General features: G+C 35.7%; 1 protein-coding gene across 1 annotated transcript in view; it reads right to left on the bottom strand.

Moving 5' to 3' along the window:
- Window positions 1-427: 427 nt before the first annotated feature.
- Window positions 428-27,301, bottom strand: part of LOC139981252 (uncharacterized) — a 96,374-nt gene continuing 69,500 nt past the window's right edge. Inside the window, exons 6-19 of the mRNA XM_071993486.1 lie at window positions 12,357-12,680; window positions 11,332-11,790; window positions 10,457-10,683; window positions 9,836-9,997; window positions 9,012-9,164; window positions 8,229-8,289; window positions 7,202-7,521; window positions 6,670-6,847; window positions 5,869-6,192; window positions 4,808-5,037; window positions 3,968-4,111; window positions 3,068-3,220; window positions 2,596-2,656; window positions 428-2,016 (exon numbers count right to left, since the gene is read on the bottom strand). Coding sequence (XP_071849587.1) covers window positions 1,715-2,016; window positions 2,596-2,656; window positions 3,068-3,220; window positions 3,968-4,111; window positions 4,808-5,037; window positions 5,869-6,192; window positions 6,670-6,847; window positions 7,202-7,521; window positions 8,229-8,289; window positions 9,012-9,164; window positions 9,836-9,997; window positions 10,457-10,683; window positions 11,332-11,790; window positions 12,357-12,680 — 3,098 coding nt within the window. The 3' untranslated portion in view covers window positions 428-1,714. The remainder of the gene's footprint in view (window positions 2,017-2,595; window positions 2,657-3,067; window positions 3,221-3,967; window positions 4,112-4,807; window positions 5,038-5,868; window positions 6,193-6,669; window positions 6,848-7,201; window positions 7,522-8,228; window positions 8,290-9,011; window positions 9,165-9,835; window positions 9,998-10,456; window positions 10,684-11,331; window positions 11,791-12,356; window positions 12,681-27,301) is intronic.

Genomic DNA, 27,301 nt, shown 5'->3' with positions numbered 1-27,301 from the left:
CGAAGCATTCCTTGCTCGAAGAACAGCTGATCATCGACGTGACTAGCTGACTAGTGACAGCAGTAATAAGTGTGCGAAACATAGCCAATGGTCACACATAATACTACACTTGGTATCACAAACCTTCGATCCTCTTCACAATGTCACTCTAACTAGGGCTAGGCCATATAGCAAACTTTATCAGAACTAGGTTTTTGACCAGGCCTACTCTAGTTTTCAATCATTATCGAATGTAAGAAAAGAAAGAAAACAGAGAGCAAAACACAAACAAACAACAAAATGGAGACAAGCTTTCTGTAAGACCACAAATGTAGGATCTCTTAAATATGCAATATGTGCTAAATCATTATAAATGATATACAACTTTCATTAAAAGAGAAATACATGGATATTATAATTGAATTACTTAGTAGCACATAGCTAATGTACAAACATCTATCTCCCAAAATGTGTCAAATTAGTCATCACCACCCCACCCCCTCCCTCAGGTAACCAGCAGAGGTTCATGCATTTGTTCTGTTTTTGACAAAAGTGTTCACTTAAACAGAATGTTGTTAAGCCACTTTTTCAACACCTCTCACTTCCACCTCTTTTAGGCTTGGTTACTTCTGACAGAGGATATTTTCAGCCAATTTTTATAGATTTTTAAGCCTGTGGGGTTGAACAATCATGTTAATTACACCTAAGATCTGATGGCTAAGAATAAAGTGTTGACTATTCTGCCTCAAATAACATATCCCTTTTGTCCAATCTGCTGGATATCCTGTAAAGTATCATGTCCTATTATCCCATTTGCTGGATGTCCTTGATAGTTTTCAAACTTTCAAGTCTCATCTCAAAACCTTCCTCTTTGCTAAGTAATTTAAATTAGTAGTGATTTTTCTCTGCATTCTTTGTAAAGCGCTTTGAGATATTCCTTATGTAAAGCGCTATATAAATGTTAATATTACTCTTATTATTATATGGCAAGCCGAGTGGGACAAATCCAGTATAATATATATACTGGTATTAAACTGAATTTATACCAGGATCAAATCTAAATGATCCTGGGAACGATTCTTGAACAGATAAACCTAGGAAAGGAAAAGAATATTTCTGGGAACTAAACCTAAAGACCACGGCACCATTCAGTTTAAACATCAGGAACGATTTGCCGTCCCAGATAAACCAAAACAATTCCTTTGCAATTACAACGGAATCGGATTAAAATAATCCGACACGGATTAAATGATCCTATTTTCCAAAACTTCTGCTAAATCCAGCAGAAACCAGTCAGTCGCTTTGACTTCACAACCATGCCGACACTCTTTATAAAATAGCTTCAATTCTTGCTACTCCTTGTCACTTTCGGTGATCATGCACTGATGAAGAGCTAGTTTTGCTCGAAAGCTCTGCAAAAACCAAACATTGGCTGTTTTACTTCCAATCACTTACCTAATTTATTTATTGTATCTCACTCGAGATCCAGCCTTTCTCTAAATGCAGCATAGTTGTTTAACAGTTTTTACTTAAAGGAGAAGAATATTGTATATAGGTAACTCCTTCAGGTGTAATCAATCTTATGGTTAAAAGTTATAACTGTAATTAACGGTGTGTACAAAAAGTCTCCTTCCTTCCTCTCAAGTGAGAAAAATCCTGCGTACAGCACCACTGGTGATATGATCTCACAATATTCATTGTTTGCTTACAATACCCCACAATATGGTTTCAGTCATTATTCTGGGCACATTGTTGCTTGAACTACAGGATTCTTCCATCTAAAATCTCTGACAAGTCTCGCACATTCTTCATTTCCTTGTTCTGTTAAGGCATTTTCCAATTTTGTGATGTTTGTGGGAGACATTAGTGAATTTTTGGTCAGCTTCTCTAACAAAAGAGTTCCTGGTGTTTTGTGGTTCTTGATATCAGTAATTCCGTCCTCAGGAAGTTGGAAAATATTTGCCAGCAGGGTAGATTGTTCTACATCAAGATGTCCTGATAAATTCTGCTTTAGCTGATCAAAAGATTTGATGATGACTGTAAGGTTGAAAGAAGAGGAAATTGTAAATATTTTAAATTCATTACTCAACATGAAGTGAATTAAACTGAACCTGTTTTATGCAAACAATATCCAGAAATGTGAGACAACAGTGATGTGTTTCTTACAAACACGGCAAAGTAAACCGTAAAAGCTCAGAGATTTCAATGAAACTAGCATAAAATATGATTTAACTCCAGAATGTTTACTTTGAAACAGGTGGTTGAATTCCATTAAGTTTTATTTTCCCTGCAGTTAGACTTCAATAGTTTATATAGACAGTCTTTAAGAGTGTCGCTTTGGTGCAAAAACTGATGTTTCCTTAATATCAAATATTGCAAATAGCTGATAGTTATAGTCCACTTTTTGACATGGCAACTGCATCCTTGACTCCTCTATGCAAAGTAGGATTAGGTGTACAAGTCTCATATGTAAGGAATTGTACGCAGTATATAACATGTTGCTGTTTGAAAGGTATCTTACATATATGAAAGGATTGTAAAGCAAACATCAACACTAGACATACGGCCTACAATTAGTTAACATGCTTTTTAATTGTTAATAACGTAATTACTCACATTCAGGTAGGACAAGGTGGAATGGAGATGTGATTTGGTCACTGTGTCGTAATTTGTCAATCTGTGAAGAGGAAAACATGAGGGAAGCTTGATGATTCTCCTAGAAAATTTGTTTGTGCATATCTCACCTCTATCACTTTGTAGTATGTATCAAAACATGGTTTAAATGATAATGTTAAGATACGTTACTTAGTACTTATTGTTAGGATATTTTGTATGTATTACATTTGTGATATGAAGACGGCTTGTCATAAGGCTTTTCATTGTTGTAAAATAGTAACATTATATTTTAAACCTGTATTATGGATAGCAGTTCATCAATTTAGATAAACAATTTAGAGAATGGTAAACAAACAATAATAAACGGTGAATATAAAAGGAGTCTCAGTAGCTATGATAAATCTAAAGTGAAACGTGTAAACTATTTCTATTCAAAATTTATTTTTGTTAATTCAAACCAAAATCAAGTTACCTGCAACTGAATGCTTAACTGGAAAAGATTCTTTGCAGACATCTCATATCTTGCCTCTATTTCCAGATTGACCGTATCTTTGATCCCTTTATTCTGAAGATGGAATTCTACCTTGTGTCTGTTCTGTAACCATAGGGTTTCCTTAACAACATCCTTTAAAGCCAAAAATCAAGAGATATAATTATTAATTGATAACACTTTTGGGAGCCTTGAACATGATGGTCAAGCTGAAAGGGCAATGGGCTGGTTAAATTAAGAATGCAGGTCACAGATTTTGTCGACTGGATTGTTATGATATGAATTTGGGCAATAGGAAATAACCGCAATTGCCTGTCTTCATCCAGGTGTATACATTGGCAAATGCAAGGAAAATTTGTAAATATAGCTGTGTGCTTTACTTTGACAGCACCCATGTCCCACAGTGGACACATATAGTAAACTGAAGTACTCTACGGCCAACTAATGGAACTATGCATACTGAGATTTATGGGTGTTGTTAAGTCATTTGACAAGACTTTGACCTTCAATCAAGGCTATTGAATATGAACTTCATCTTCTTTTTAGCACTTATAAGCTTTTAAAAGAATGATTATTCATATTACCCTAAAAAAAACCTTAAAAACAAAAAAGAGACCATAACAGTTAGACACATTACAACATACTTATATAATCAGTACAAGGACATTCAATGAGGATGGAATAAAGGACTAGTCCAGAATTAAATCAGCTGTATATAGACAACTGCATCTGGGACCATCTGATTACCTTTCGTTCATTGAATATCATAGGAATGACAGAAGGAGACAAAATAACATGTTATTTGTATAACAACATATGCTAACAAAAATACATACCACTCAACAAATGCATATGGAACAGTATTGATCAATTATTACTAACCACTTTTGTAGGATGTGGGTTACACTGTGGTGTACTGGAGTTAGTGTAAACATGTATAGTTGATTTCCTAGATTTGAGTTGAAATGACACAGGATCATGAATTTTGGATCCCTTCTGCTGATAGATTTCTTCATTGATAAGGCTCTATTAATATAAAAAATGGAACAATTGAATAGTATATGATCATTTATGTAAATTAAGTTGTCCTATGTATGACTTTTAAGCAATAACAGCACCCTTGTATGGCCCTCTTGGGGAGGGGGATGAGGGAAGGGTGGCCATTGTTTGATAAATAAGGGAGATGTTGTAAATATCTAACACATGGAATGTCTGATCTAAATGGATGCATTATCAAAGACCATTAATAGTCTGACCACCTGTTCTCACATGTAATAAATATTTGCTGTCTCATCTTGGACACATGGTCAAGGTGTATTTACAAATGTGTCTGTAATTACCAAACTTTTTGTCAGTTGTCAATGACCACCAACAGTAAATTATTGAACATTCAATTTTGTCCTAGGACATCTGATCAGTGTGTTTTTGACCATGGCAAAGTTCTAATTTTCAACCATCAATGACCACAGACAGCCCTAACCAGCTTATCTCACTTGACCCTTCCCTCAACTATATCAACACAATTTTGACTGTCAGAGAGGTTTTTGCCTGTATGGCATCAAGCTAGAAATTTACCATATCCATCGCTAAGTAGCTATGGTTAACAATGTATCAAAGCTGTACAATTCAGTGAATGAACCATGTATCATTCAGAAAGGCAGACAACTGGAATCCATGATATAATTAACAATACCACTTGAGCTGACAAAATCTGCTACTCACTTCATGTTCCAGAGTGTCATCATTATGAAACCAAAGATTGATTGTCACTTGATCCCCCGATTTCGAAACTCTGTTTACAATCGGTAAAAGACAAACATGCTTCCACATCTTGGGTATGTTAGGGACATGAAGACCAATGAGACAGGGTTTCTCAGCTTCAACTACAAAGTGCTGACTATTCATAGAGCAGCTGAGGTGTTTCTTTTCTAAGCTCCATTTGACAGTTTTATCTGAAGAAAAAACAAAACAAAAACATTTTGCTACAAAGTTTTTCTAACATTGTGAAAGGTAGAATACCAATCCTATTCTTTATCATAGATGATTTTAAAGGGACAGTCTGGTAGTAGAAAATGAAACACTGAATAAAGAGAACATCAGAGTAGTACATTTTCATGTACAGTATCTAACTCTATGTATTGATGCAAGCTAGGGCACTAGACAAACTAAAAATGTACAACACAGCTTGAAGGGTATTATTTTCCTTTGGAAATGTTGTTTATTTCTCCCTAAAATGTGCAACATTTGAATGTTTACTCTCAAGGTACAACTAAAAGAGAACGGTTCTTTGAAACGGAGACATCACCTCCTTCTTGAGAAATTGATTGCTATATTACACAGAACCAGAAGGCTTAGTTATTTTCTTGCCAATATTGTGTTAATGGACACAGGAGGTTTCACATATCAAGTGTTACTTTCATTCCAGCTTTACTCTAGCAGTTACGAAGGTTTGGAAGGTTTTCAGGCTTTGACACATATTGACCTCAAAAGACCTAGACCAACAATAGTACATATGAAGTTCACACAACCTTTTGAATCATTGTAGTTACAAATGTTTCAGGCTTTGACCTCTACAGTGAAGCAGGGTTTTTGTATTCATTTAATATGGAACTTCACACCTAGTGTCAAATAACACCATTATGCACTTTTTGGCCTATCATGTTTACAAGTCAAGAGGTGGTACACACAAGCTCATATACATTCTTCTGTTTATCATACAAATTTTAATGCCTGTATATAATGCTGACTGGAGTATAAAACACAAGACAAAATAGAGAACAGACCTGTTTGTAATACACCAGAGTACACATCAATACCCATCTGGTTAGTTGTAGTAATAGCACAGTGTGGAATCATCAAGGTGACAGTCTTGTGTAAGGTAAGGCTTTCTGGACCAAATTTCACAAAGGGGGTCAACCTTGAACTCTTGTTTGAGATAGGTCCTTTAACGGCAGGGTCAGTAGAAACCCACAGACTAACAATCCTTCCAGTGTGTAGTGCACCAGCCGGTACACGCAGAATGACACCTGCGATAACCATCTCTCCTCCATGCTGATCAAAGTACTGTTCTTTATAAAGATTTGATCCTGGGAACAAAGAAAGTCTCTCTGGAGGAGAAAAGTAACACATTTCATGTAGAAAGGAAAGTATTTTGCCACTTTCATAAAAAATGTGTTAATTGCATATAATGCTTCAATTCACAATATAAAAGTAACCGCTGTAACACAAAACTGCTTCTATTGTCTTTATATACAATGATTAAAAGTAAAAATATAATCTAATAACTTTAGACATGCAATGTTTTATGAGATTAATGGAAATATATATAGAAGAGAAATTTCCATTAATAGTAACAAGACTTCGAAAGGTTTATTTACAGCATCTATATTACATTTCTATTAAGTAGTTACTTCGTGAGTAATATTCCTACGAAAATAAATAAAAATTGAACTTTCTTCTATTAATACTGAAACAGCAAGGGCATGAAATGTGGTCCTTGAATGTCATATAAGATCGAGATTAATTAAATCCGGAAGGAATATAAAAGAAATTCCCGTGTAGCTGAATATAGAGGGTATCTTTACCATGCTCTTCTTTAGCAAGTAGCAACAGCCGTCTTCCCAAGTCCAGTTTTCCATGAGACAATTTCAAGGCTCTTTGGACATCAAGTCTCATGTATCCCTCTTGTATCAACATTTTGAAATTAACTGACAACTTTGGTTCCCTTTTTGAAATGATTTCCTGTTTCTCTGGAATCTTTACCTGAAATAATGATGAGATATTGCAAATTGTTCATAAAATTATATTTTGGTATCATACTTATCATACTGAAGATAGAAAACTAATTACTGCATTTGATTTAGCTTCAGTGAATATTCTAAACTTGATCTCTAAAAACGTAACTTTGAGTAAGAAAGAAACTGTTACAATTTGTAAAAGGATGACTTTTCAGACAGACTTGCATGACAACAAAAATAATACTTTTCATATCAGAAATTACACTCTGTACTGGACCTTCTAATATTCTAAGATCTTGATTTTATGCAAAGTGACTTTTGTTTTAATAGCTACAAGCGTAAAGTGTCAAAGTCTTAACAGTGTTTACAAAGCACAAACCATTTTCTTTTTATCTTTTTCTCCTTCGCTTTCCTTTTCATTCTTCTCCTGTGATGTATCGTCGATGCACTCCAGCACCAGTCTTGCCACCTTATTAAAGTGAATAGCTTTCAATCCTTCATACATTCCGATCATTCTGTCAGGCATGATGAGCTCTCTTTCATCCAATATTTTCAACAGCATCTTTCCAGATTCTGCTGCTGTCTGAATTGTTTCATTTTCTGCTGGCGTGAGCTTAAAATACACGCCTAGCTTTTCACAATGTTGTTTCTCTAGATGCTTTATAATGTCTCCTCTCAACTGTTCATATTTGGTTAAATCTGAAAGTGAGGACATAACATCCACTTTACATTCGAAAAAGTATAGCAAAGAAAAGATATCACATATAAACATTAGAGTGCCTTTGGTAATTGACTGCCAAGTTTGAACAATGAGCAATGTTCACAGCTAACATGCACAAGTACACAACTGGAGCACAAGAAGCATACAAACCTGCATGTGGAAGGTTGGTATGGAAGTCAACCTCTGGAGCGTGCACTCATTAAATTGGTTAAGTATACTGTCCACACCTTGTGTGCAACTTTTCAGCTATTACCCTTGTCTTTCGATAAATTCTAGTCTTGTATACAGCTTCAATTTTACAGTTGCTTTGAGCTTTAAATCAGGTAGTAATCATACTAATTAAAAATGAAAGTTTGCAAGTGGGACTTTTTGGGTGCAGTATCAAGATGTTATTTGTTTCAATAAAAAGTTTTGATGTAATTAAAATGTTTCCCAATACTAAGTTGATATAAGTAACACTCAGGTGTGCCTACTGCTAAAATCAAATGCAACTACCTTTTCAGGTTTACGTAGACACTCATCATGTTCTCTATGTGTGCTTACGTTTTCATCTCCACTAATACACACTTGCCTGGTGTATGTCTAGAATAATTATCATTCATTTTTGTGTCAATTACATTTAGATACAGGCCAGGGTGGAATTTTAAAGTTCATGCATCTGTTCCACTTCCACATAAATACTCACCTGGGGGCAGTCCTTTAAAAAGAATTTCCTGGCTTTTTAGAGTCAAGAGAATGTTTTTTACCTGAAGAATTAAACCAAAACATATATGGGTAATGGGAACTGTAAATGTAGGCATGTTCAACACACAGGAGTGCACACCCTGTGAATGATTAGGTTTAAAGTAGGAACGTAATGTTAGAAAAGGGCTGAACAGCAGACAGACATGGAACAGCACATACTGTAATAAATGTGTGTAATCCAAAAGTTAAGGACTGGTGAAAACAACATTGCTATTATTTAGGCATTATTCCTTAATTGGTACCTAATACCTACAAAACAGTTTCCCATCACTTTTGACCAGTGCATGTAAGAACACACAGGTGATATGTTCACTTCTTCAGCAATTCATTGCATTTTGAGTTACTCATTATTTACAAAGCAACATGAAAGAGTCGGCAAAACTAGGGAACCAGGATAAAACCAGAAAAGGAGGGACACCAAATAGCAGTTTAACAAAGCTTAATTTAATTTCAGTTATGCATAGTATATAAAATTCAAAAGATTAGGATCCATGAGAGAAGGTGCCATGGAATAAACTATAATTCAGTCACAGCACTGACTTTGTTTATTGAAACAAAAGAGCTAGTTTTATATCACCTTGCAAACAGCTGCAAGACTTCCAACCGACAGGACATGAATAAACAAAGAAAAGATCAGACAATAGAAGATGCAACTTAATGTCATTTAATGAAGAGACATATGAGAACACAAACAGCTGGAAGACAATCAGCAGACATAACTCACCTTTGATCGGAGGATAAGGGCTGTCTGGTTCTTTTCATGTTGTGATACTTTTAACGTTACATCAACCATGTCAGTGTCTCCATCGTTGTTTCTTTTAAGTCTAAACTGATGACAGACTCTACTGGCAGCACAGAGGTGATCGATGTCTACATGCTAATGGATAAAAGATATTGAAGATCAATGTACTGAGGATGAGAATGATTGTTATGTAGTCAAAAAATTGTGCTACATAAAAGACATAAGAATTAAGGAAATGCTGGTAAGAAACCAAGACATGCAGCTGTTTACAAATCCTAACATTTCAAAGGCAGCTGGTAAAGATTGTAATTCCATAACAAAGTTTCTGTTTAGTTTGTTCCATGGAGTCGGAACCCACTGGGAATATATTCAAGCTATGAATATACATGTTATTTCAATGTGTGTTGAGAGAATTACTAGGCAGGCATGTTATGTTCTTCATCATTCCTGCTCACAGGACAGCCACTAAATCAACATCCCATTCATCATAACCATTCATCATCACCAAAGTGCAGTCGTGGTGAGTGAAGCTTTTGTAAAACCAAGTAAAAGAATAAATGACCAAATTTCACTTAATAATTCACATACCGGAAGTACAACCCACACAAGATTCTGCTCAACAACATATCACAGCAGAGTTTTGCATAGATTTTGGTCCCTGGTGGGCTTTTTAACCAGAAACCTAGTAGGTGAAAGGGAGACATTCTAACCACTACAACATTGTGGTCCACTTCGGGAAACCAATCCTTAACTACAGGTCTAGTAATGTTAAAAGACAAACTTTAATAGCATTGATGAATTCAAACCTTTGTTGATTCTTCCTTCATGAGTTGGTAACTATCACCGGGCGATGACATCATCAGATCAATGTAAGAAGTAAAATCACTGCCGTCATTCAATGTCCGGGTAACTTGAAATGTTGTATAGTTTCCTAGACTCAATTTGGACTTGTGGTCCTCTAACAGCAACTAAAACATATGAACATGTAAAAGTAAATACCAAAAAAGAACAATCAAGCAGATATTTAATTTATGCAATTTGTTGTGCCTTCACTCTGCAAAGAGAGATCAATACTGCTATAGCAAGTAACATCATCTTTGTTTCTTTAATTTGCTCACATTAGTAATGTTGCATGTTCTTATCAAATCCTCTAAATACTTGTTATGCAAATTATGTGAACCATGAAAACTTGGGTCATGTAGATATATTTTAGGGGAAACATATAGTTTTTATGAAAAATTTTGACTGAAGAAATGTGCCCTTAACAAATCACTTCATAATTTGCCAATGATACACAATACAAGTCAATGTATAGGTCATGAGAGAAAGTAACATTGCCAGTATCTGACTTACAAATCACAAAAAGAAACAGAACTGACGTCTAAGCTACTACAGATATCACCATGGTAACAGGAGATTATCCTCACCTTGTACTCTTCAGCACTGTCCTTACAGAAGCAAACAGTTATTAAGACATCATCTTTGGCATCAAGTATCCCATCGATAAATGGAACAATACGGAAAATGTGCTTCTGTTTTGCTTCTTGGCTGACTAAATTCACAAAGACGTAGCTCATGATGCTAATATCAAGACTGACCATCTCCGGGTGTAGCTTCCAATCAATAGATTTCTCTTCGGTCCAAGTTATTTCACCTATAGTAAGTAATTTTATACAAAATATATTACTTGGTTATCATTAGTCTCAATACGTGTTTGCTGATGAATTTCGAAAAAAACAAACTTCCGAAGCAGATTCAACGTTTTTCATTCTAAGTGCATTCTCACCAGGTGGGTTTCATGGAGAAAAGCTGTCGCAATCGCAAGAAAGAAATTTACTTTCTGTTGCCCCTTATGGCGCGAAGGATGTACCGTAAAATCACCACGACCCCCCACATCAGCATGTTCATTACAAAAATATAACCTATATATACTTGTATTGTCGACTTTTGTTAACCAATTTCACAGAAGAAACGTCTGAAAGATGCTAAATCTGGCGAATTTTATTCAACTCAAAATGTTTATCGACAGATAATTCAATAAAAATAATGATTATTGATATGAAAATTTCATAGAATGGTGTCATTTTCACTAGCTTTCAGTGCGGTAAGCTAAAAAGGTCGAAGTTTTAAATTTGGCAAACATGTACTGAGACTTTAAATATGTACTGAGACAGTAAATATCAAGAGCTAATTATTAAGTAAGATATATTTAACAGAAATGATTCCCAGCATTTAACTCATCGTACTTCTCCTGGTACATTCATCAACTGCATTAAACGTGTTTATCGGTCACCATCTTTACCTTCTTGTAAATGTTTTTGATCTTTCAGACCGGTGAAGATCATAACACCATGTCGATCTGGCTCAGGGATAATAGCCGAGTGAGGAATAGTCAGCTGGGCTGGCTTGTTAAGGACAAGTCCTTCTGGCTCTAGTTTTATCAGGGGTGTCATTCTGCCTCTACGAGCACTTCCTGGAAGGTGTATGTCAGGATCATAGATCACTTTAATAGCAATAACATGATCAGAAGATAAAGCGTCTTCAGGAATAGTCAGATGAACCCCCACGATGCTAATAGTTCCACCTTCATACTTAATCCTGTGTTCAATGTATGAATGATGTTGCCTCATTTCAAGTATTTGTGAATCTTTTCTTTGTTTCGTTACTTCTTCTTTCTCTGTTCTCTCCATCACATTCTCCATACTATAGTCATGATATTCCTCTCTTCCATCAGAACCTTGTGATGGAGTTGATTCATCAACTAAAAATATAATATAAATGGATACTTAAACACTAGTAACTGAAGCCTTAATTGACATGAAAAAAAATTGCCATACTGAGCCAGATTAATGAAATATTCTTTACCAATACAAAAGCCTTGTAATTGATTTATGAAAGAGGTATTATTGAAGGAATCATAATACAAAATAGAATAGGTATGGAACACAAGCTTTATGTTGTTAGAGAATTTGACAAGTGGCAGCAGACAAAGGGAATATCAAATAATCTAGCATCGTTCTCTGAGAGTGACCAACTTTAATGGCTCAAATGGATCATTCAAATATTGGCTAATCTTTGGGAACTAATTTTTGTATTTTCAATCTTATTACTATGAAGAAATGAACCAAATGGGAACATGTAATTGGTCAATAGATCCACATATAATTACTTTTACCATACAAACATCATGATAATTACTAGTTCAAAATAACATAGTGCCTGAAAGTCGAATATTTACCCCTGACTCACACACATTTCTAGACATTTTACTGTACTGCATTATTTTTGTTTTACGTATTTTGATTACATCATTGCATCAATTCTTACCAGGCCAGGCTAGCAGTTGTAGTGCTTGTTTTTCTTTACTCTGAAAGCGGCCAACTTTAGACTGATATGGAGCTAAGAGATTTTCATTTGTTTGGTTTAGCTGAATATAAACCAAACCCTTTTGTAGGTTAGTGACATCGTACATATTGATGATGTTTCGTGTCTTCATGAAGTTAATCAGAGTGATTCCTGGTGTCTCTATTAGAGAAACCCTGCGAAGCATATCAGTTTCTGCCGGTGGTAGACTAAACAGAGTTGCTAATTTCAGAGTGCTGTCTAGAGTAAGATCATCGGCAACATTGACCAATAATCTGCCGTAATCAGCTGAAATGTAAATAAAGGTAAGAGTACAATATAGTTAAGGATCACACTCAGAACAACAAACCAATTGATAAACTGATTATTAAATTAAAGAGATCACACTTTCCTAATGATCAGTTCATTACTGGGTTGATTTATATTGCATTAATATATAACAACAACAAAATCAGTTGAATAGCTGAAGAGACTATAATTTATGTGGAATATTAATAAATTTAATTGCTTTTTAATGTACTGTTGATGTATTACTGCTCATCTACACAACAACATCAGTGTTACCATAGCAACATTACTGGCACCTTTTTAAAGCATAGCAACAGCCTCTCGATGATATTTAAAATAAAATGATTTCAAAATCATTAAATACTCTTCAGATATTAGGATCCTGGTGTGATCTACCTCACTTGATGACCGAAAAGGTGAAACATCATCAAAAGGAATTATCTAAGGCAGTTTATTTTCTATAATATTTCACTAAAAGACATTGGAGGTGTTGATGTTCTTTATGTCATTTGCTTTTTGACCTCAGCAAGGTATACATATGGACATCATTCTATACACTATAAAAACATACTGACCATGCAGGGCCATGCTGCTCCTAACCATGTATGTTAATATAACCCTCTATCAGTTCAAAGTTGTAGGAGTTTGGTATCCAAATACCGCACCTTTATTAGGCATTTACTGTACGTTTGATATTAATTCCTCTAGTTTGGATGATGAATTGATGACGATGTTGAGATGCATGTTCTCTTGAAGCACTCGTGACTTGAAGTGAAGCAGATGTCTCTTTTGAAAACAAAATTATCCAGCTATAGTGCTTTTAAAGTCTCAATGTGTGTTTGTCAAATTTTAAATTTGACCTTTCCAGCTCACTGGCCCTAAAGCTCAGTAAAAATAACAGCATTCTATGCAATTTTCATATTAATAATCGTTATTCTTATTGAGTTATCTGTCGTTAAACATTTTGAGCTGAATAAAATTCGCCAGATTTTTAACGGGTCCATAGATTCTACAAACTTCAATCAAAATGTGCAAGCCCCGCCCAACAGACCATGCGCCAATCAAATCGCTCTATTTTGTTTACGACCGTTAGGGCTGTGTGCTAGCCTGTGTTAGGTCCATTCTCTTGAATAGTATATATCTTTGTTTCGGTCTTACCGATGTAGCTTGCAATATTGTGTCATATCCTTCCATTGCAAGGAATAGACAGGTGTTTTCAGACGTTTCCTCTGTGAAATTGGGTCACAAATGTGGACGATACAAGTATATATAGGTTACATTTGTGACGTGAAAATGGGCGGTCGAAATGATTTTACGGTAAATCGTTCGCGTCATAAGAGCAACAGATAATAAATTTCTTTCTTTTGATTGCAATAGTTTTTTCCATTATACCCACCTAGTCAGAGAGCACTTAGAATAGAAAATATTGAATCTGCTTCGGAAGTTTTTTTCTGAAATTCAACAGCAAACACGTAAATATTGAGACTTTAAGGTTTTCACACTTTCCACCTTGGTGAGCACAAATGACCTTAGACCTTCACAAAGAGATACTGGGCTCTTGAACACATTAAAGGACATCATATGCCTCTATGACATCTAATCAAACTGCCTATCTTAAGATGTAATGTTAACAATTTGCAGATTGTAACCTTTGCTGAGTCATATAACCTGTACCGTCCACCAATAACAATAGGTTTTAGTACTCATTATAGAGAAGCCATAGCCATATTTACCAGCTATTTACCAGCTACTGCAGTTTCCTATCTGGATATATTGTTTTTACATAGTGCTCAAGTTTCCACACCTGGTGACCTCAAATGAACTCTGACCTACATCATATTGTGTACAAACTATAAAATACACAAGGCTATCTTACCACGCATATATGAGCTCCTCTCATTTTCTGGTTCTGGAGATATAAAGCAAATTCACATTTTGCCCTCTGCTGACCCAAAATGACCATTCACCACAAACAATAGGATTTGCTGAACTAGTTGCAGGAAATTCACAAGCTACATATATATAAGATTCGAACAGGATTCCTTCTGTGAGACATCATGTTTACAAGATTGTCACAATATCTCTCTCAGTTGGCCTCCAATGACCTTTGACATTCATAATAAAAACACTACAGATCCTTTGCTCACTAACAGCAAGTTACACACCAAGCTTGAACTACCTGCAACTTCCACCTCTTGAGATATAGTGTAAACAATGTTTTCATAACTTGACCTGTGATGACCCACATGACGTTTCACCACTACCAACAACAATCCCAAACCAGTTCTACCTAAGGGGAACCTACATACCAACTGTGAAATGTACCCCAGTTATCCTTCTGGCGTTTACAAAGTCAGTGGCACATACACGCACACACGCCATCACCATCGCATAGATTCCTTCTGCCTTCCGCAAGGAGTCAAAAAGATTTAACCTGTTTCCGTGATACTCCTTATTGTACTTACATCTCTGCAGAGCTCTTTTGACTTTAAATAGATATCTTGCATTAATTGACATTAGATAATCCATCCTACACTTCTTAAATTTAGTCAAGTCACCACCTCACCACGACACCCCCCTGTCTCCCCCTCTCCGCACATCTCCCCTGATAGCTGTGAAGATCTCCATGTAGGACTAGTTAAGGACAAACAAACTTATATAAGGAAACATTAAACTATGACACGCCAAAACTAACAAAAATGCAGAAACAAATTATGTAAACCTAAGTCATTATTTGAACACAAAATAATGACCAAGAACAATTTAAGTCCTTATATGGCACTAATAGCACCTCCACATAATGACCAAGAACATGTTACTTTTCATGCGATCCTAACACTGCCACATAATGACCGCCATGTCGAAAATATTCACAAGTCCTTATTTGGCGATCTCGCATGTCGCCACATAAGGACTAACAGAGATCATTTGTCCTTATGTGGGGATTCATGTGTCCACATAAGGACTAAGCAGTTCGATAGTCCTTATGTGACGTTTCGAGTATCCACATTAGGACCAACGAACCACGTTATTCCATATGTGGCCATATGCGAGTATCCACATAATGACCAACGAACTGCGTTGGTCCTTATGTGGCGATATCAGAGTATCCCCACAAGGACCGGCGAACTGCTTTAGTCCTTGTGTGGCGATATGAGAGTATCCACATAATGACCAACGAACTGCGTTGGTCCTTATGTGGCGATATCAGAGTATCCCCACAAGGACCGGCGAACTGCTTTAGTCCTTATGTGGCAATATGAGAGTATTCCATATTAAACTTCCTGGAAATTTACAACCAGCAGCAGTAATTATCTATTCATTGTTACCAACCTGCCAAAGTTGATTGCTGTGATACGTCTAGAGTGTCATGTTCTTCAAGTGGGGTTTCTTCCTCCGTAAATGAAGCGGATGAATCCTGAAAATAAACAACATAGGAAAGAATATCTTGTTTGGCTTACTGACACATTAAAGTAAGAACCTCTGTTTTCCTTTCTGTCACCTGTCAAGTTTTGAGTATTTAGCTGATAAAAGCAACTGATTATAGCATCTAGGTGAATTAACTCATTATACATTTCATGCTATTTGTAGTCAAATATACCATGAATTAGAACACTTTTGGTTAGCTCAAGATTATGTTGTCACATTATTATACCATGGACAGTGGAATATTTTATCATAAATTCAACATATTAATGGTCTTGTCACAATATTTTGCTAACTTTGTAAACACACTTCATTTGCTACTGGTGATATACTAACTACAGATACACTATACTTAATCATACTTACCAATTCTTGCTGATTCGAGGCTTCCCTAGTTGACTTCAAGACCTCTTGTAAAGCCATGGATTCTTTGGCATATTCCAGTTGTGACTTCACAAGTTCATCTTTTGTAGCTCTCAGACTTGATTTAGCCTCTTCCAGTTCCTGTCATGTAAACAACACAGTGAATGAGACAAGAAGGATGCACCTTCCAGTGGTTTCTTGCCTCAAATAACCAGAAAGTCAATAACTTATTGAGTCCTTGTCATTATGAGAAGAAACTTTAGTTACAAGATTTTACAACGATCTGAGTTGCTGAGCAGAATGGCAAGTCTCTCAGAATTGATTACTTCATACGTATGCAAAGAGGATTGGAGGTCTAACAAACTTCACTTCTGCATAATCAGACTCATTCTGACTGTAACATGTAATTGACCTTTAACCCCAAGGAAAACTACAGGTAGACATGTGCATAGCAAATGGCTACATGTATGTACATACCAGTTTGAAGTCGCAACTTCTGAAGTGATCGCATTTTCAAATTTCTCAGACTTTTAAATCTGTTGACCTCAAACTACCTTGACCTACATAAAAACCAGAATGCAAAAATGCATAGTGGTTTCAATGAAGTAAGATGAGCTATTTTCTGAATCTGATGTAATGTATAGTGAGGATTTAACACATACTTGATATTAGTAATACAGAGAAAAGCAGTGTGTTGTGACAAAAAATAAATTCGAAATGACGCAGGCTATCCTGAAATGACCATTGACCTCAACAACAAGTTTCTTGTACTAAATGTAATAGATACATCAACATACTAAATATGACATAAGTCCTTATTTAATATTGAAATATTGTGTAAAACATTGTTTCACAAGCTGATGGTGAATCCCCTGGTGAACTCAAACAACCAGTGACCTCCCCCTCAACATTAAGGCAAGTCTGGTACTTAACGTGGTACAATTACATACCAAATATGCGATCTGTCCAAGCTTCCCTTGCAATATTATGTTAGGAAGATGTGTTAGTGTGGAGAGACAGGTAAGAGGGGAGTGAAGTAAATGTGTTGACCTCAAATGACCTTTTACCTCCACCTAAAGCAATAACAGGCTCCTTAAATTCAATATGGTACATCTACAAACCACATATGAGATTTGTCCTTTCTTGCAATATCATGTTTACAAGGTTGTAACGATTAGACTTGTTGTCCCCAAATAACTTTTGCCCTACACCAAAAACATTAGGCTTCCTGTACTCAATGTTGTACGTTTACACACTAAATATGAATTGGTTCGACCTTCCCTTCTTGAGATATCGCGTTTACAAGATTTTCAAAATTTGATCTCTGGTGACTCCAACGGACCATTGACCTCCACAAAAAACAATAGGCTTATTTTACTCCATGGGGTACCTCTAAATACTAAATATGAGGTCTGCCTATGCGTCCCTTCTTGAGATATCAGTTTTATGTTTTCACAATATGACCTCTGGTGACCCCAAATGACCTCCAACATGAACAATAGGCTTCCTGTACTCAATGTGGTGGGCTACACATTAAAGTTAGGTCTGCACAAGCTTCCCTTCTTGAAATATAGTGTTTACAAGTTTTCACAATTTGACCTCTGGTGACGCCAAATGACATTTGACCTCCACCAAAAACGAAAGGCTACATGTACTTAATGTGGTACTTCTATACTATAAATGTGAGGTCTGCCCAAGCAGACCTCACAGAGATATTGTGTTCACATTGTTTCCACATTTTGACCCCTGGTGACCCCAAATGACCTTTGACCCCCACCAAAAGCAATAGGCTTCCTGTACTTAATGTGGTACATCTACACACCAAAACATGAGGTCTGCCCAAGCATCCTTTCTTGAGATATCGTGTTTACAAGGTTTCCACGTTTTGACGCCTGGTGACTTCAAATGACCTTTGACCTCCACAGAAAACAAATAGCTTCTAGAACTTGGTCCAAGTTTTCCTTCTTGAGATATCGTGTTTACAAGCTGGGCGTCACAAACGCACACACACACATATACATACACACAAAGCCATCGTGATTGCAAAGGTTACGATATTCATAAAAAGAACAATAGGGATCATCTGCTCACCAAGGGCTACTTTTATAGCAAGTTTAAAGTTCAAGCAAGTTGTACTTCTTGAGATAGTATGTTTACAAACTTTTCAGACCTAATATGACCTTTGACCTCCATGAAAAAGGATAGAGAACATCTTATCATTAAGGGCTATCTGCATACTAAGTATAAAGTTCAAGCAACTTTCACTTCTTGAGATATCGGGTCTACTTGGTTATCAGACCTTGACCTCTCTTGACCTTAAATGACATTTGACATCCATGAAAAACAATATAGGTCATTTGCTCACCAAGGCATGCCAACATACTAAGTTCAAGCAACTTCTGCATCTTGGAATATCGTGATTACAAGGTTGTTAGCCTTTGATCTCTGGTGACCTTTGACCTTCATGAAAAAGGTTAGAGAACATCTAGTAACTACTGGCTACCCACATACTAAGTTTTAAGTTCAAGCAACTTTGAATTCTTGAGATATTATGTTTACAAGGTTTTCATACCTTGACCTCAAATGACCTTTGACCTCTTTAAAAAACAATATGAACCATCTACTTACCTACAAACCAAATTTCAATATAAAGCAATGTTTGGTTCTTGAGATATCGCATTTACAAGCCAAGGTGTCACATACACAAACCCCCACCCAGGTGTGTTTAACATTCAGACAGAGGACCCCATTGTTCAAATCCATGTACCCTAACCTTAACAATACCCCATAACAATAAAAATTCTTTTGAGGACATGGTGATAATTTAGAAATCACAACCGAGGACCTGGAATTCTTTTGTTAAACTCCTCAGTCAGATACTTGTAAACAAGTGCACTCACACACAAACACCCACATACACGCGCACGTGCAGACCATCACCATCGTATAGGTTTATTCTGCCTTCAGCAAGGAATCAAACATTTATGAGTAGCCAGTCTCTGAAGGGAGAACTTTATTCAAGTTTACAAAATTCTTCACACTCATTTTCAGGCAGGCTGAACTGATAAGCTTTTGACCACCCACTTGAGGGTGTGACTATTGCAAAATTGCTACCTGGCTCAGAGAAATCACATGTTTACAATAAATGAGTGCAGAGAACTGTGACCTAACCTTCACATGCACCTCCAGGAATGGTGGAATTACCATTCTAGAATAGGAATGTATGCCTACCACATTGAGGGACAGATGTTCAATGATAGAATTTAGTCTAGTTAATTATATATTGTTTTAATGTTCAATAAGTCCCATAACACACTTTAATGTACAACAAAGTGTGCCATTGCACATGAAAAATTCCTGTTTGGTTTTGCTAGTTAATGTAAACTGTCACTTGTAACCAAAAAATTAGAACAATACATTGAAACTTCAGCTGAGTAGCAAAACTTCCACATTAAAAGAGCATATTCCACCATGAAATGAATACTCTCTGAAAGTTCTGTCCTTGAGTTAAAGGGATTAAAGACTTTTGCCTGTGCATGTTCTGATTGGCCTCTCTGACCCACATATGAACTTTGACCTATATATTAATACAGTAACAGTAACTGTACAACTGTATATATGAACTAAATATCTTGCTTGCATACTATTCTTGAGACAAATAGCTCATAATATGTTCATCATTTAACCTCTACTGTTGGACATAATAACCATTCCCATATTTCTGAAATACAAGTTGTGTTTGCAAATGGTAACTTACAAATTAACTTTACACTACAAGATCAAGCAGAAGGTAGTCTTGTTCAAAGTGACTAAATTTCGCATGAAACAAGTCAAGTATATTGGTCATCAGTTATCTATAATCACATGCTATGTGAACCTCTTCCTGCTACTGAAGTAATTCATCCTTCTCATCCTTCAATGTCTTCACTTTGTTTTCAGTTGTATTCAATCTGTCTCTGAAGTGTTGTCTTACCTCTTCTGTTGTCCTTAGTCTTCCATTCAGTTGTTGTCTTTCTTCCTCTGTTGTCTTTAGTCTTTCAGTCAGTTGGTTTCTTTCCTCCTCTGTTGCCTTTAGTCTTCCAGTGAGCTGTTGGTTTTCATATTCTGATTCAGTTAGTTTGTGAGAGAGTTCCTGCCTTTTGTCTTCAGATTCCTTTAGTGGATTCTTTAGTACTTTCTGGGAAGACTTTGAATCTGAAAAAAAAACATATAAGATGCAAACATGGTCAAAAATTGTCTTCTACCCAAGAGATTTAGAGATTAAAATGAATACAGTTTAATGTATCTTATTAATTTATGCGGTAAAATCTTCCAGGAAAATATTGCACGACAAACTTGCCCAAATTTAGTGAGCCCACATTTTGGTCCAACTATAGCATGTTACTTGAAGTGATCATGCAAATCATTCACTTTCCTTGGTGTTGATGTAGGCACTGCTTCTGAGGAATTGAACTTAATCAAGCCCTTTCAATGATCCTCAAATATATATCAAGGATAATAAATTACAAAATTTCAAAAGGAAAGGAAATTCCATCATTTGACCAGTCTTGTCTGAATATATCCCAAAACAAACGTTTGAGTTTATCCCATAAGTTACAGACTTATGCAAGGGTTTCACTTTAATGCACGACCTTGACATTGAATGAAACATTTAGTCAGAGTGGAATCATAATGATAAACTTGTGAACATTCAAATTGGATTCTCTTTCTGGCTTGAAGTACTTTACATGCCATTGCTGTTATTCCATTTCTTACCACCTCATTTATCACATTATTTGTACTGTATCAAAGAGTATTGATGGAGGGTTCTTATCCTCTCAACCATGGGTTTTAAGTTATGTTAATACTGTGGTAATCTGCAGTTTTGCATATTTCACAATTGGCCTGCCTTAGTAAGTTCCCTTTTGGCCTCCCATAGATCACCATGTAGAGACAGAGCTCCTCTTAGAGATGCCCTATAAACAGGTTGTGACTCATCATAACAGGTTCCTTCCTGCTACAAAGCTGTCCCCCATAGTGCATGGTGTCTTTGAGCCAGGTTAAGTAATGCCGAGTTGACTGCGTGTCCTTGATTGGTTAATTCTCAGACGATGCATATGTATCTCTACTTTTTTTAATTGTTTCTAAGAAAATCAGTATTAGTGAGCAAGTGAGTAGGTTGGGGAACAGGTGCTCCCATTTCCTTTGTTTCATCACTTCATAATTTGTTCTGCATTTGAGAAGTCATGTTTCTCAGTGAGAAGAGTTCAAGAAGTTGAGTTTAATGGCTTGCTTTAATTTACATCCTTGTGGGAGAAGTGCAATAACTGGTGAGTTTATTGACTATGTATTTCATTAGCTTAACAGTATTTTGGCCACCTAAAAGTAGTCAGTATAGGCCCCAAAAGGCCCAAATTATTGAATGCTATAACTGCTGGAAGCTTTCAAAACTACTTTTCTGGAGGTCTTTACCCTTCAAATTGTTCTCAGGCATTTTTAAGGAACACACAAGATGACTGAATGTCCCAGTGAGAACAATTTCCTCGAATTAACTTTACACTACAAAGAATTTTGACCATTAGTACTTTGAAAGTTTAGTTATGGGGTTTATGAGTGTATATTGGAGGTTCATGGTTGAGATAACCATTATACTTGCATGGCTGACTCATGGTGTAGCTTTATCAGTTATGCTAATTCCTAGTTCTATAGAAAGGTTAAGGAGTCAGTAATTGTCAATTATATGTGGCTATGCATTCAAAATGTGGTGTTCAGTGTTAGGGAGATCTCAAAGTGTTTAAGGACGTGTTTACCTTTAAGGTTAGGTTAACAGTATTGTAGAACTTACAGTGTTTCTCTCTTTTCATACTTTCTGTATAAGGATCTACGTTGAGTTAGATATATGTGGGTTATTGTTTCTGGGCAGCGCAGTGGAAAGTAAGTACTGTACAATGTGGATCTTTGTTGTTGTTAATCAATACAATAGTGTTAGTCCATGCCAGCATTAAAGCAGCATTGTGGACCAAAATGTTCCATCCAGTTTGGCCAAGTTTCCTATACTGTAGTGTCATGTGCCGCTTCAGAGCATTGTATTGTCAGTACGAGTACTATGAATATCAAGTTTCTATCAGATCAATGCTAAATTTCTTAACTATTTAATAAGAGAGTGTTGGTGGACAATAGTTAGCCGGGTTATATTGCAAGAAAACATATAGTATATTATTTTATTCATGTTTCATTATATCTTGTTCAATGCTGCTCCATTACTGCTCCATACTGCTCCTTGTATCCTTTTGTATGATGCATGTTAATCTAGGTTCGTGTGTGCTGTCAGTTTGTGAAAAAGATTGCAGGTAAACAACTTGGATGGTTTTCCATTGTCATTTGCGTGGATTCTTCTCCCTAGACCCCCCCTCCAGGCCCACAAATAGTACTTGACAGCGATTCAATATTAGCTCAAATCATTTTATTCTTTTTTTGTGGGCAATGATTTTGAATGTTTTGCGATTCACAACATATTCAGCTTGTTTAAGCTCTCTGATATAAACTTACCTTTAGCTTGTTGGTAGACAGTCAATACTGCCACCAATTTACTCAGTCCTTTGTCAGAGCATGCTGTCATTAAATGGCTGATGTCATCAACAGAGACCTTCCCTGCCTCTCTGAGATGGTGGACAAGAGAAGAAAAGGGTTCATCACTCTCAATTATATCATCTGATTTCTTAGCTGGAACTTCAAAGTAGTCAAGTAGCTTCTGACAGTCATCTTTCTCAATCAATGACTCTGAGTGGATCAGGAAGTTATCAAATGTAAAGATGTCACTCTATAACAAAAAGACAACAAAAACAAAATCATATAAATATACTGGTGACTATAAAACAAAACAGATGTACAAGTTTGACACATTGAGACAGCAACACATTCCAAGGGAGGGATTTCTTAAAATATGATGGTGTGAGTTATGTGACTGTGCTTTACCTGAATTCCTCTAACAACAATCTTATGTATTTATTCCAGAATAAATTAAAAGAATTAAAAGTTGACAATTGGTTGGATTGATTTTTAAGACTGTACAGGTACATGCTTCTATACTGTACATGACGCTGTATATCGGGCAGATTGTTGTAGATTTATTCATGGCGCCACCAACTTAAAATTAAAGTTCACGGGCTAAACATTATTCTCCAAATTAAGCCAATAAACACTACATTATGGGCCGTGTTTGTGTGGGAGCTAGTTAAAGTGTCTTCTATTCTGGGCAATGTAGGTGGTCAGTCACTTAAAAACACACACAAATAACCATATCTCTAATCCACACTCTCTTCTCATGTTTCCTTAAATTCTTCACTGTGTTGTTTTACATGAGTTTACTATGTCAATCATTGATGTAGGTTTGTACTTTACACAATATTTTACTTACAGAAGATTCATTTATTTAATCTTACAATAGAAATTTACTGCATGAGTACAAAACTAACTAAGAAGCACTATAGGCTGTAAAGTATGGTTTAATGCTTGTAAGTTGCACAGCTAAACTACATGTGCTGCAGATCAATGCCTGCAAAGTCCATTTGCACTGTTCAAGACTTTTTAAGATTTATACACCAATCTTAAAAAGTCTAAATTGTATGTGCAGCTACAGCACTATGAGCTATACACAGCTTCATGACAAAGAATGCATTGAAACATTTAATTATTGAAGCTACGTGCAGTTATCAACTTATTGTAATGCTATTTTAACCAAGGTTCCCGGGTTACTTAAGCCTGTCAGACATAATTTTCAAGTTAATAGGTGTGGCCTGATGACATGTACAAATAGGCCTTTAACAGCTAGGAAGACCATTGTTCTTACACTGGTTGACATGTGGTAATGCTTTCTCATGCATGTGTAGCATTGATCATGTTAAATGCATGTGCATAGCAATTGTATATATGTTACACTGTGTGCTTGGTGACAGCTAATGAATGAGCATCTTCACTAAAGTTAATTAATGTACTCAGTGCATATTTAGACTATTGAGCAGGATATTGTGTATCGTCTCTTATACAATGTGATGTCTATAATAGTTACTGTCACAAATTGAAACTCCAGTATATTTCTTATCAGTGTAGTACAGCTAAATTTTACCGACTAACTTACTTAGCATTGTCAGTAATTAATCCAAACTCTGTTAAATGTTACTTTTAATGACTATTGCATTACACCATGCATGCTTCATAATGGAAATCATAGGCCACCAGTGAAATGAACCAATTGAAGAGAACTGACAAAAATACTGTCAACTTACTCAATGAAACCTCTAGTTATTAAAGTTAAGCCTTTAAATTAGCTACAACTTTCTCTCCTCAGAAGTAATAAAAAATGATTTCAATGGCTTTGTGAATTTTGTAGTCTTAACTCTGTTGACAATATGAATATAAGACAAGGCTAAGGTCACATTTTCCCCTTCTCTTTCTGCATTTTTTACTAATGTGCACCTTAATAAAGCACCCTACATCCCAAAATAGAGGGAATCTTGTGTCGGGCCATTTTATCAAGATTTAAATACTGTCATTAAATCAAGGTATCATCACCGCAGTACTTGCTATACATGTGCACTAATGTCAAACTAATCAACATGGCAGCAGTATGGCCTATTTGTAAGATGAAAATATTGCCCTTAATCTTTCTTGAATTTTACCTCATCTCAAGGTAAATTGCACCTGTTATGTTCTTAACAATAGTTTGCATTGATTTTGTCAAATTTGTATATTTTAGCAGACTTTGATAGCCCAAAGATAATGATAAAGGAACTACACTACATGGTCTGACTGTATGTCAGGCAACATTCATTTTCCATCACTTTTCATAAAAAAAATTAGTTTTAGATTTTCTTTATAGAAATAATTTCAACAAAATACAGCACTTATTGCATTAAATTGAGAATATCTTGCATTCACTAATACCATATTTGTAGCAATTAGCAGCCTGATAGATCACAAAATGAGACAAACTATATTTCAAATTTGGTCTAATATTGCATAGTGCAACAAGCATCCAATGGCCTAAATTTGTCATAAAATTTGCACTTACTTTTCCATCATTTTTATCTCGCTCTTCAAAAACAAGTAAAAGTTGTGTTTTTCATAAAATTCCGCATTCACTAGTAACAATTTGGTAAAAATTAGCAGGTTGTATGTTCAGAAAATAAGAAGAAATATCTTACAAATTTTGTCTGTTGCTCTAATATTGCAAAGTGCAACAAGCATCCAATGGCCAAATATTTTCATTAAATTTTGCACTTAATTTTCCACCATTTTTATGTTTCTCTTCAAAAACAAGTAAAAGTTGTGTTCTTCATAAAATTCCGCAGTAACAATTTGGTTAAAATTAGCACGTTGTATGTTCAGAAAATAAGAAGAAATATCTTACAAATTTTGTCTGTTGCTCTAATATTGCAAAGTGCAACAAGCATCCAATGGCCAAATATTTTCATTAAATTTTGCACTTACTTTTCCACCATTTTTATGTTCCTCTTCAAAAACAAGCAAAAGTTGTGTTCTTCATAAAATTCCGCATTCACTAGTAACAATTTGGTAAAAATTAGCAGGTTGTATAGTCAGAAAATAAGAAAATATATTTCCCAAATATATTTACGTTGCTCTATTATTGCAATGGGCAACAAGCATCCAACGGCCTAAATTTAAAAAAAATACACTTACTTTTCCACCATTTTGATCTCCATCTTAACAAACAAGTAATAGTTGTGTTGTTCATAAAATTCCGCATTCACCAGGGAACATTTTTGTTTATTTTTTAAGCAATTAAGACAGAGAAAATAAGGAAATCAAATTTACATTTACATTGACAGTACAAAACACTTCCATGACAACGTTACCAGAAACAGCAAATCCCAAAGCAAAATGTACCTTTATTTTTCATTAAATTTTGCAAAGTAAGTCTCAAAACATCTAAGAGTGTCTTCTCGTCACTTGTTCGTATAGAATGAAACCCAATTTGTTGAGCTTCAATCAAAGGATTGGTTTAATAAAAGTGATAACTATTCCTACTTTTTACCATAGGCCTATATTTTCTTTAATATTAGTACTTACTGTGTGATATTCATATAGTTCTCCAGTTGTTTCAGTAACCAAAAACAATCTGTTTATGTTATTATTGATCCTGATTCTCATGGAATTATCAGGAACTTTAAAAGAAGCCAAGATATGACCCCCAGAGATGGAAGAATGACCCCCAGGTAGAGAGTAAACAACAACTTGTATACTCTTACCACCCTCCCATAACACATATATTAATCCTTTCTCTTCACTGACTGTTATACTACGTGGGCATCTGTACTGTGTGTTTGTATATTCCTGTTCTATTTCTCCCTCACTATTACACAATAAAGCTCTTTTGGCAACAAACCGGCCTGTAGTACAGATAAACATTTTATTATTACTAACTGTTATATCACAGGGACATTCTACTACTCTCAATCCTTTTAAGGTGATTGTCTTCTTTTTTCTCAATTCTCTCGATTCTAAGACAATCACCTCATTGGAATATAAACCGACATACACTAAACCATATCTGGTTGTCATACACCTGGCTTCACCGTTAAACTTCCCTTGATTGACCAGATCGCCATTACTACTATCGTACAATGCTATCGTATTCCCACAACACGTTAAAAACAGACGATCATCCAGTAAACAAACAGACCGCCATGATGAACCAAACTCGGTAAATTCCTCAGAAAAATAGGGCTCTGACGTGCATATTAACGGTTTTTCCTGAGAATCAGAACCAACTTGAAACATAAACAGATCGATAAAAGTGTTCTTTTTCTTGCTGCTATATCCAGCGACTACCA

The sequence above is a fragment of the Apostichopus japonicus genome, chromosome 15 (assembly GCF_037975245.1).
Source record: "Apostichopus japonicus isolate 1M-3 chromosome 15, ASM3797524v1, whole genome shotgun sequence".
In the NCBI taxonomy this organism is placed as follows: Eukaryota; Metazoa; Echinodermata; class Holothuroidea; order Aspidochirotida; family Stichopodidae; genus Apostichopus; species Apostichopus japonicus.
The sequence above is the reverse complement of the archived record's forward strand: the minus strand, read 5'-3'. Positions and strand labels throughout refer to the sequence as shown.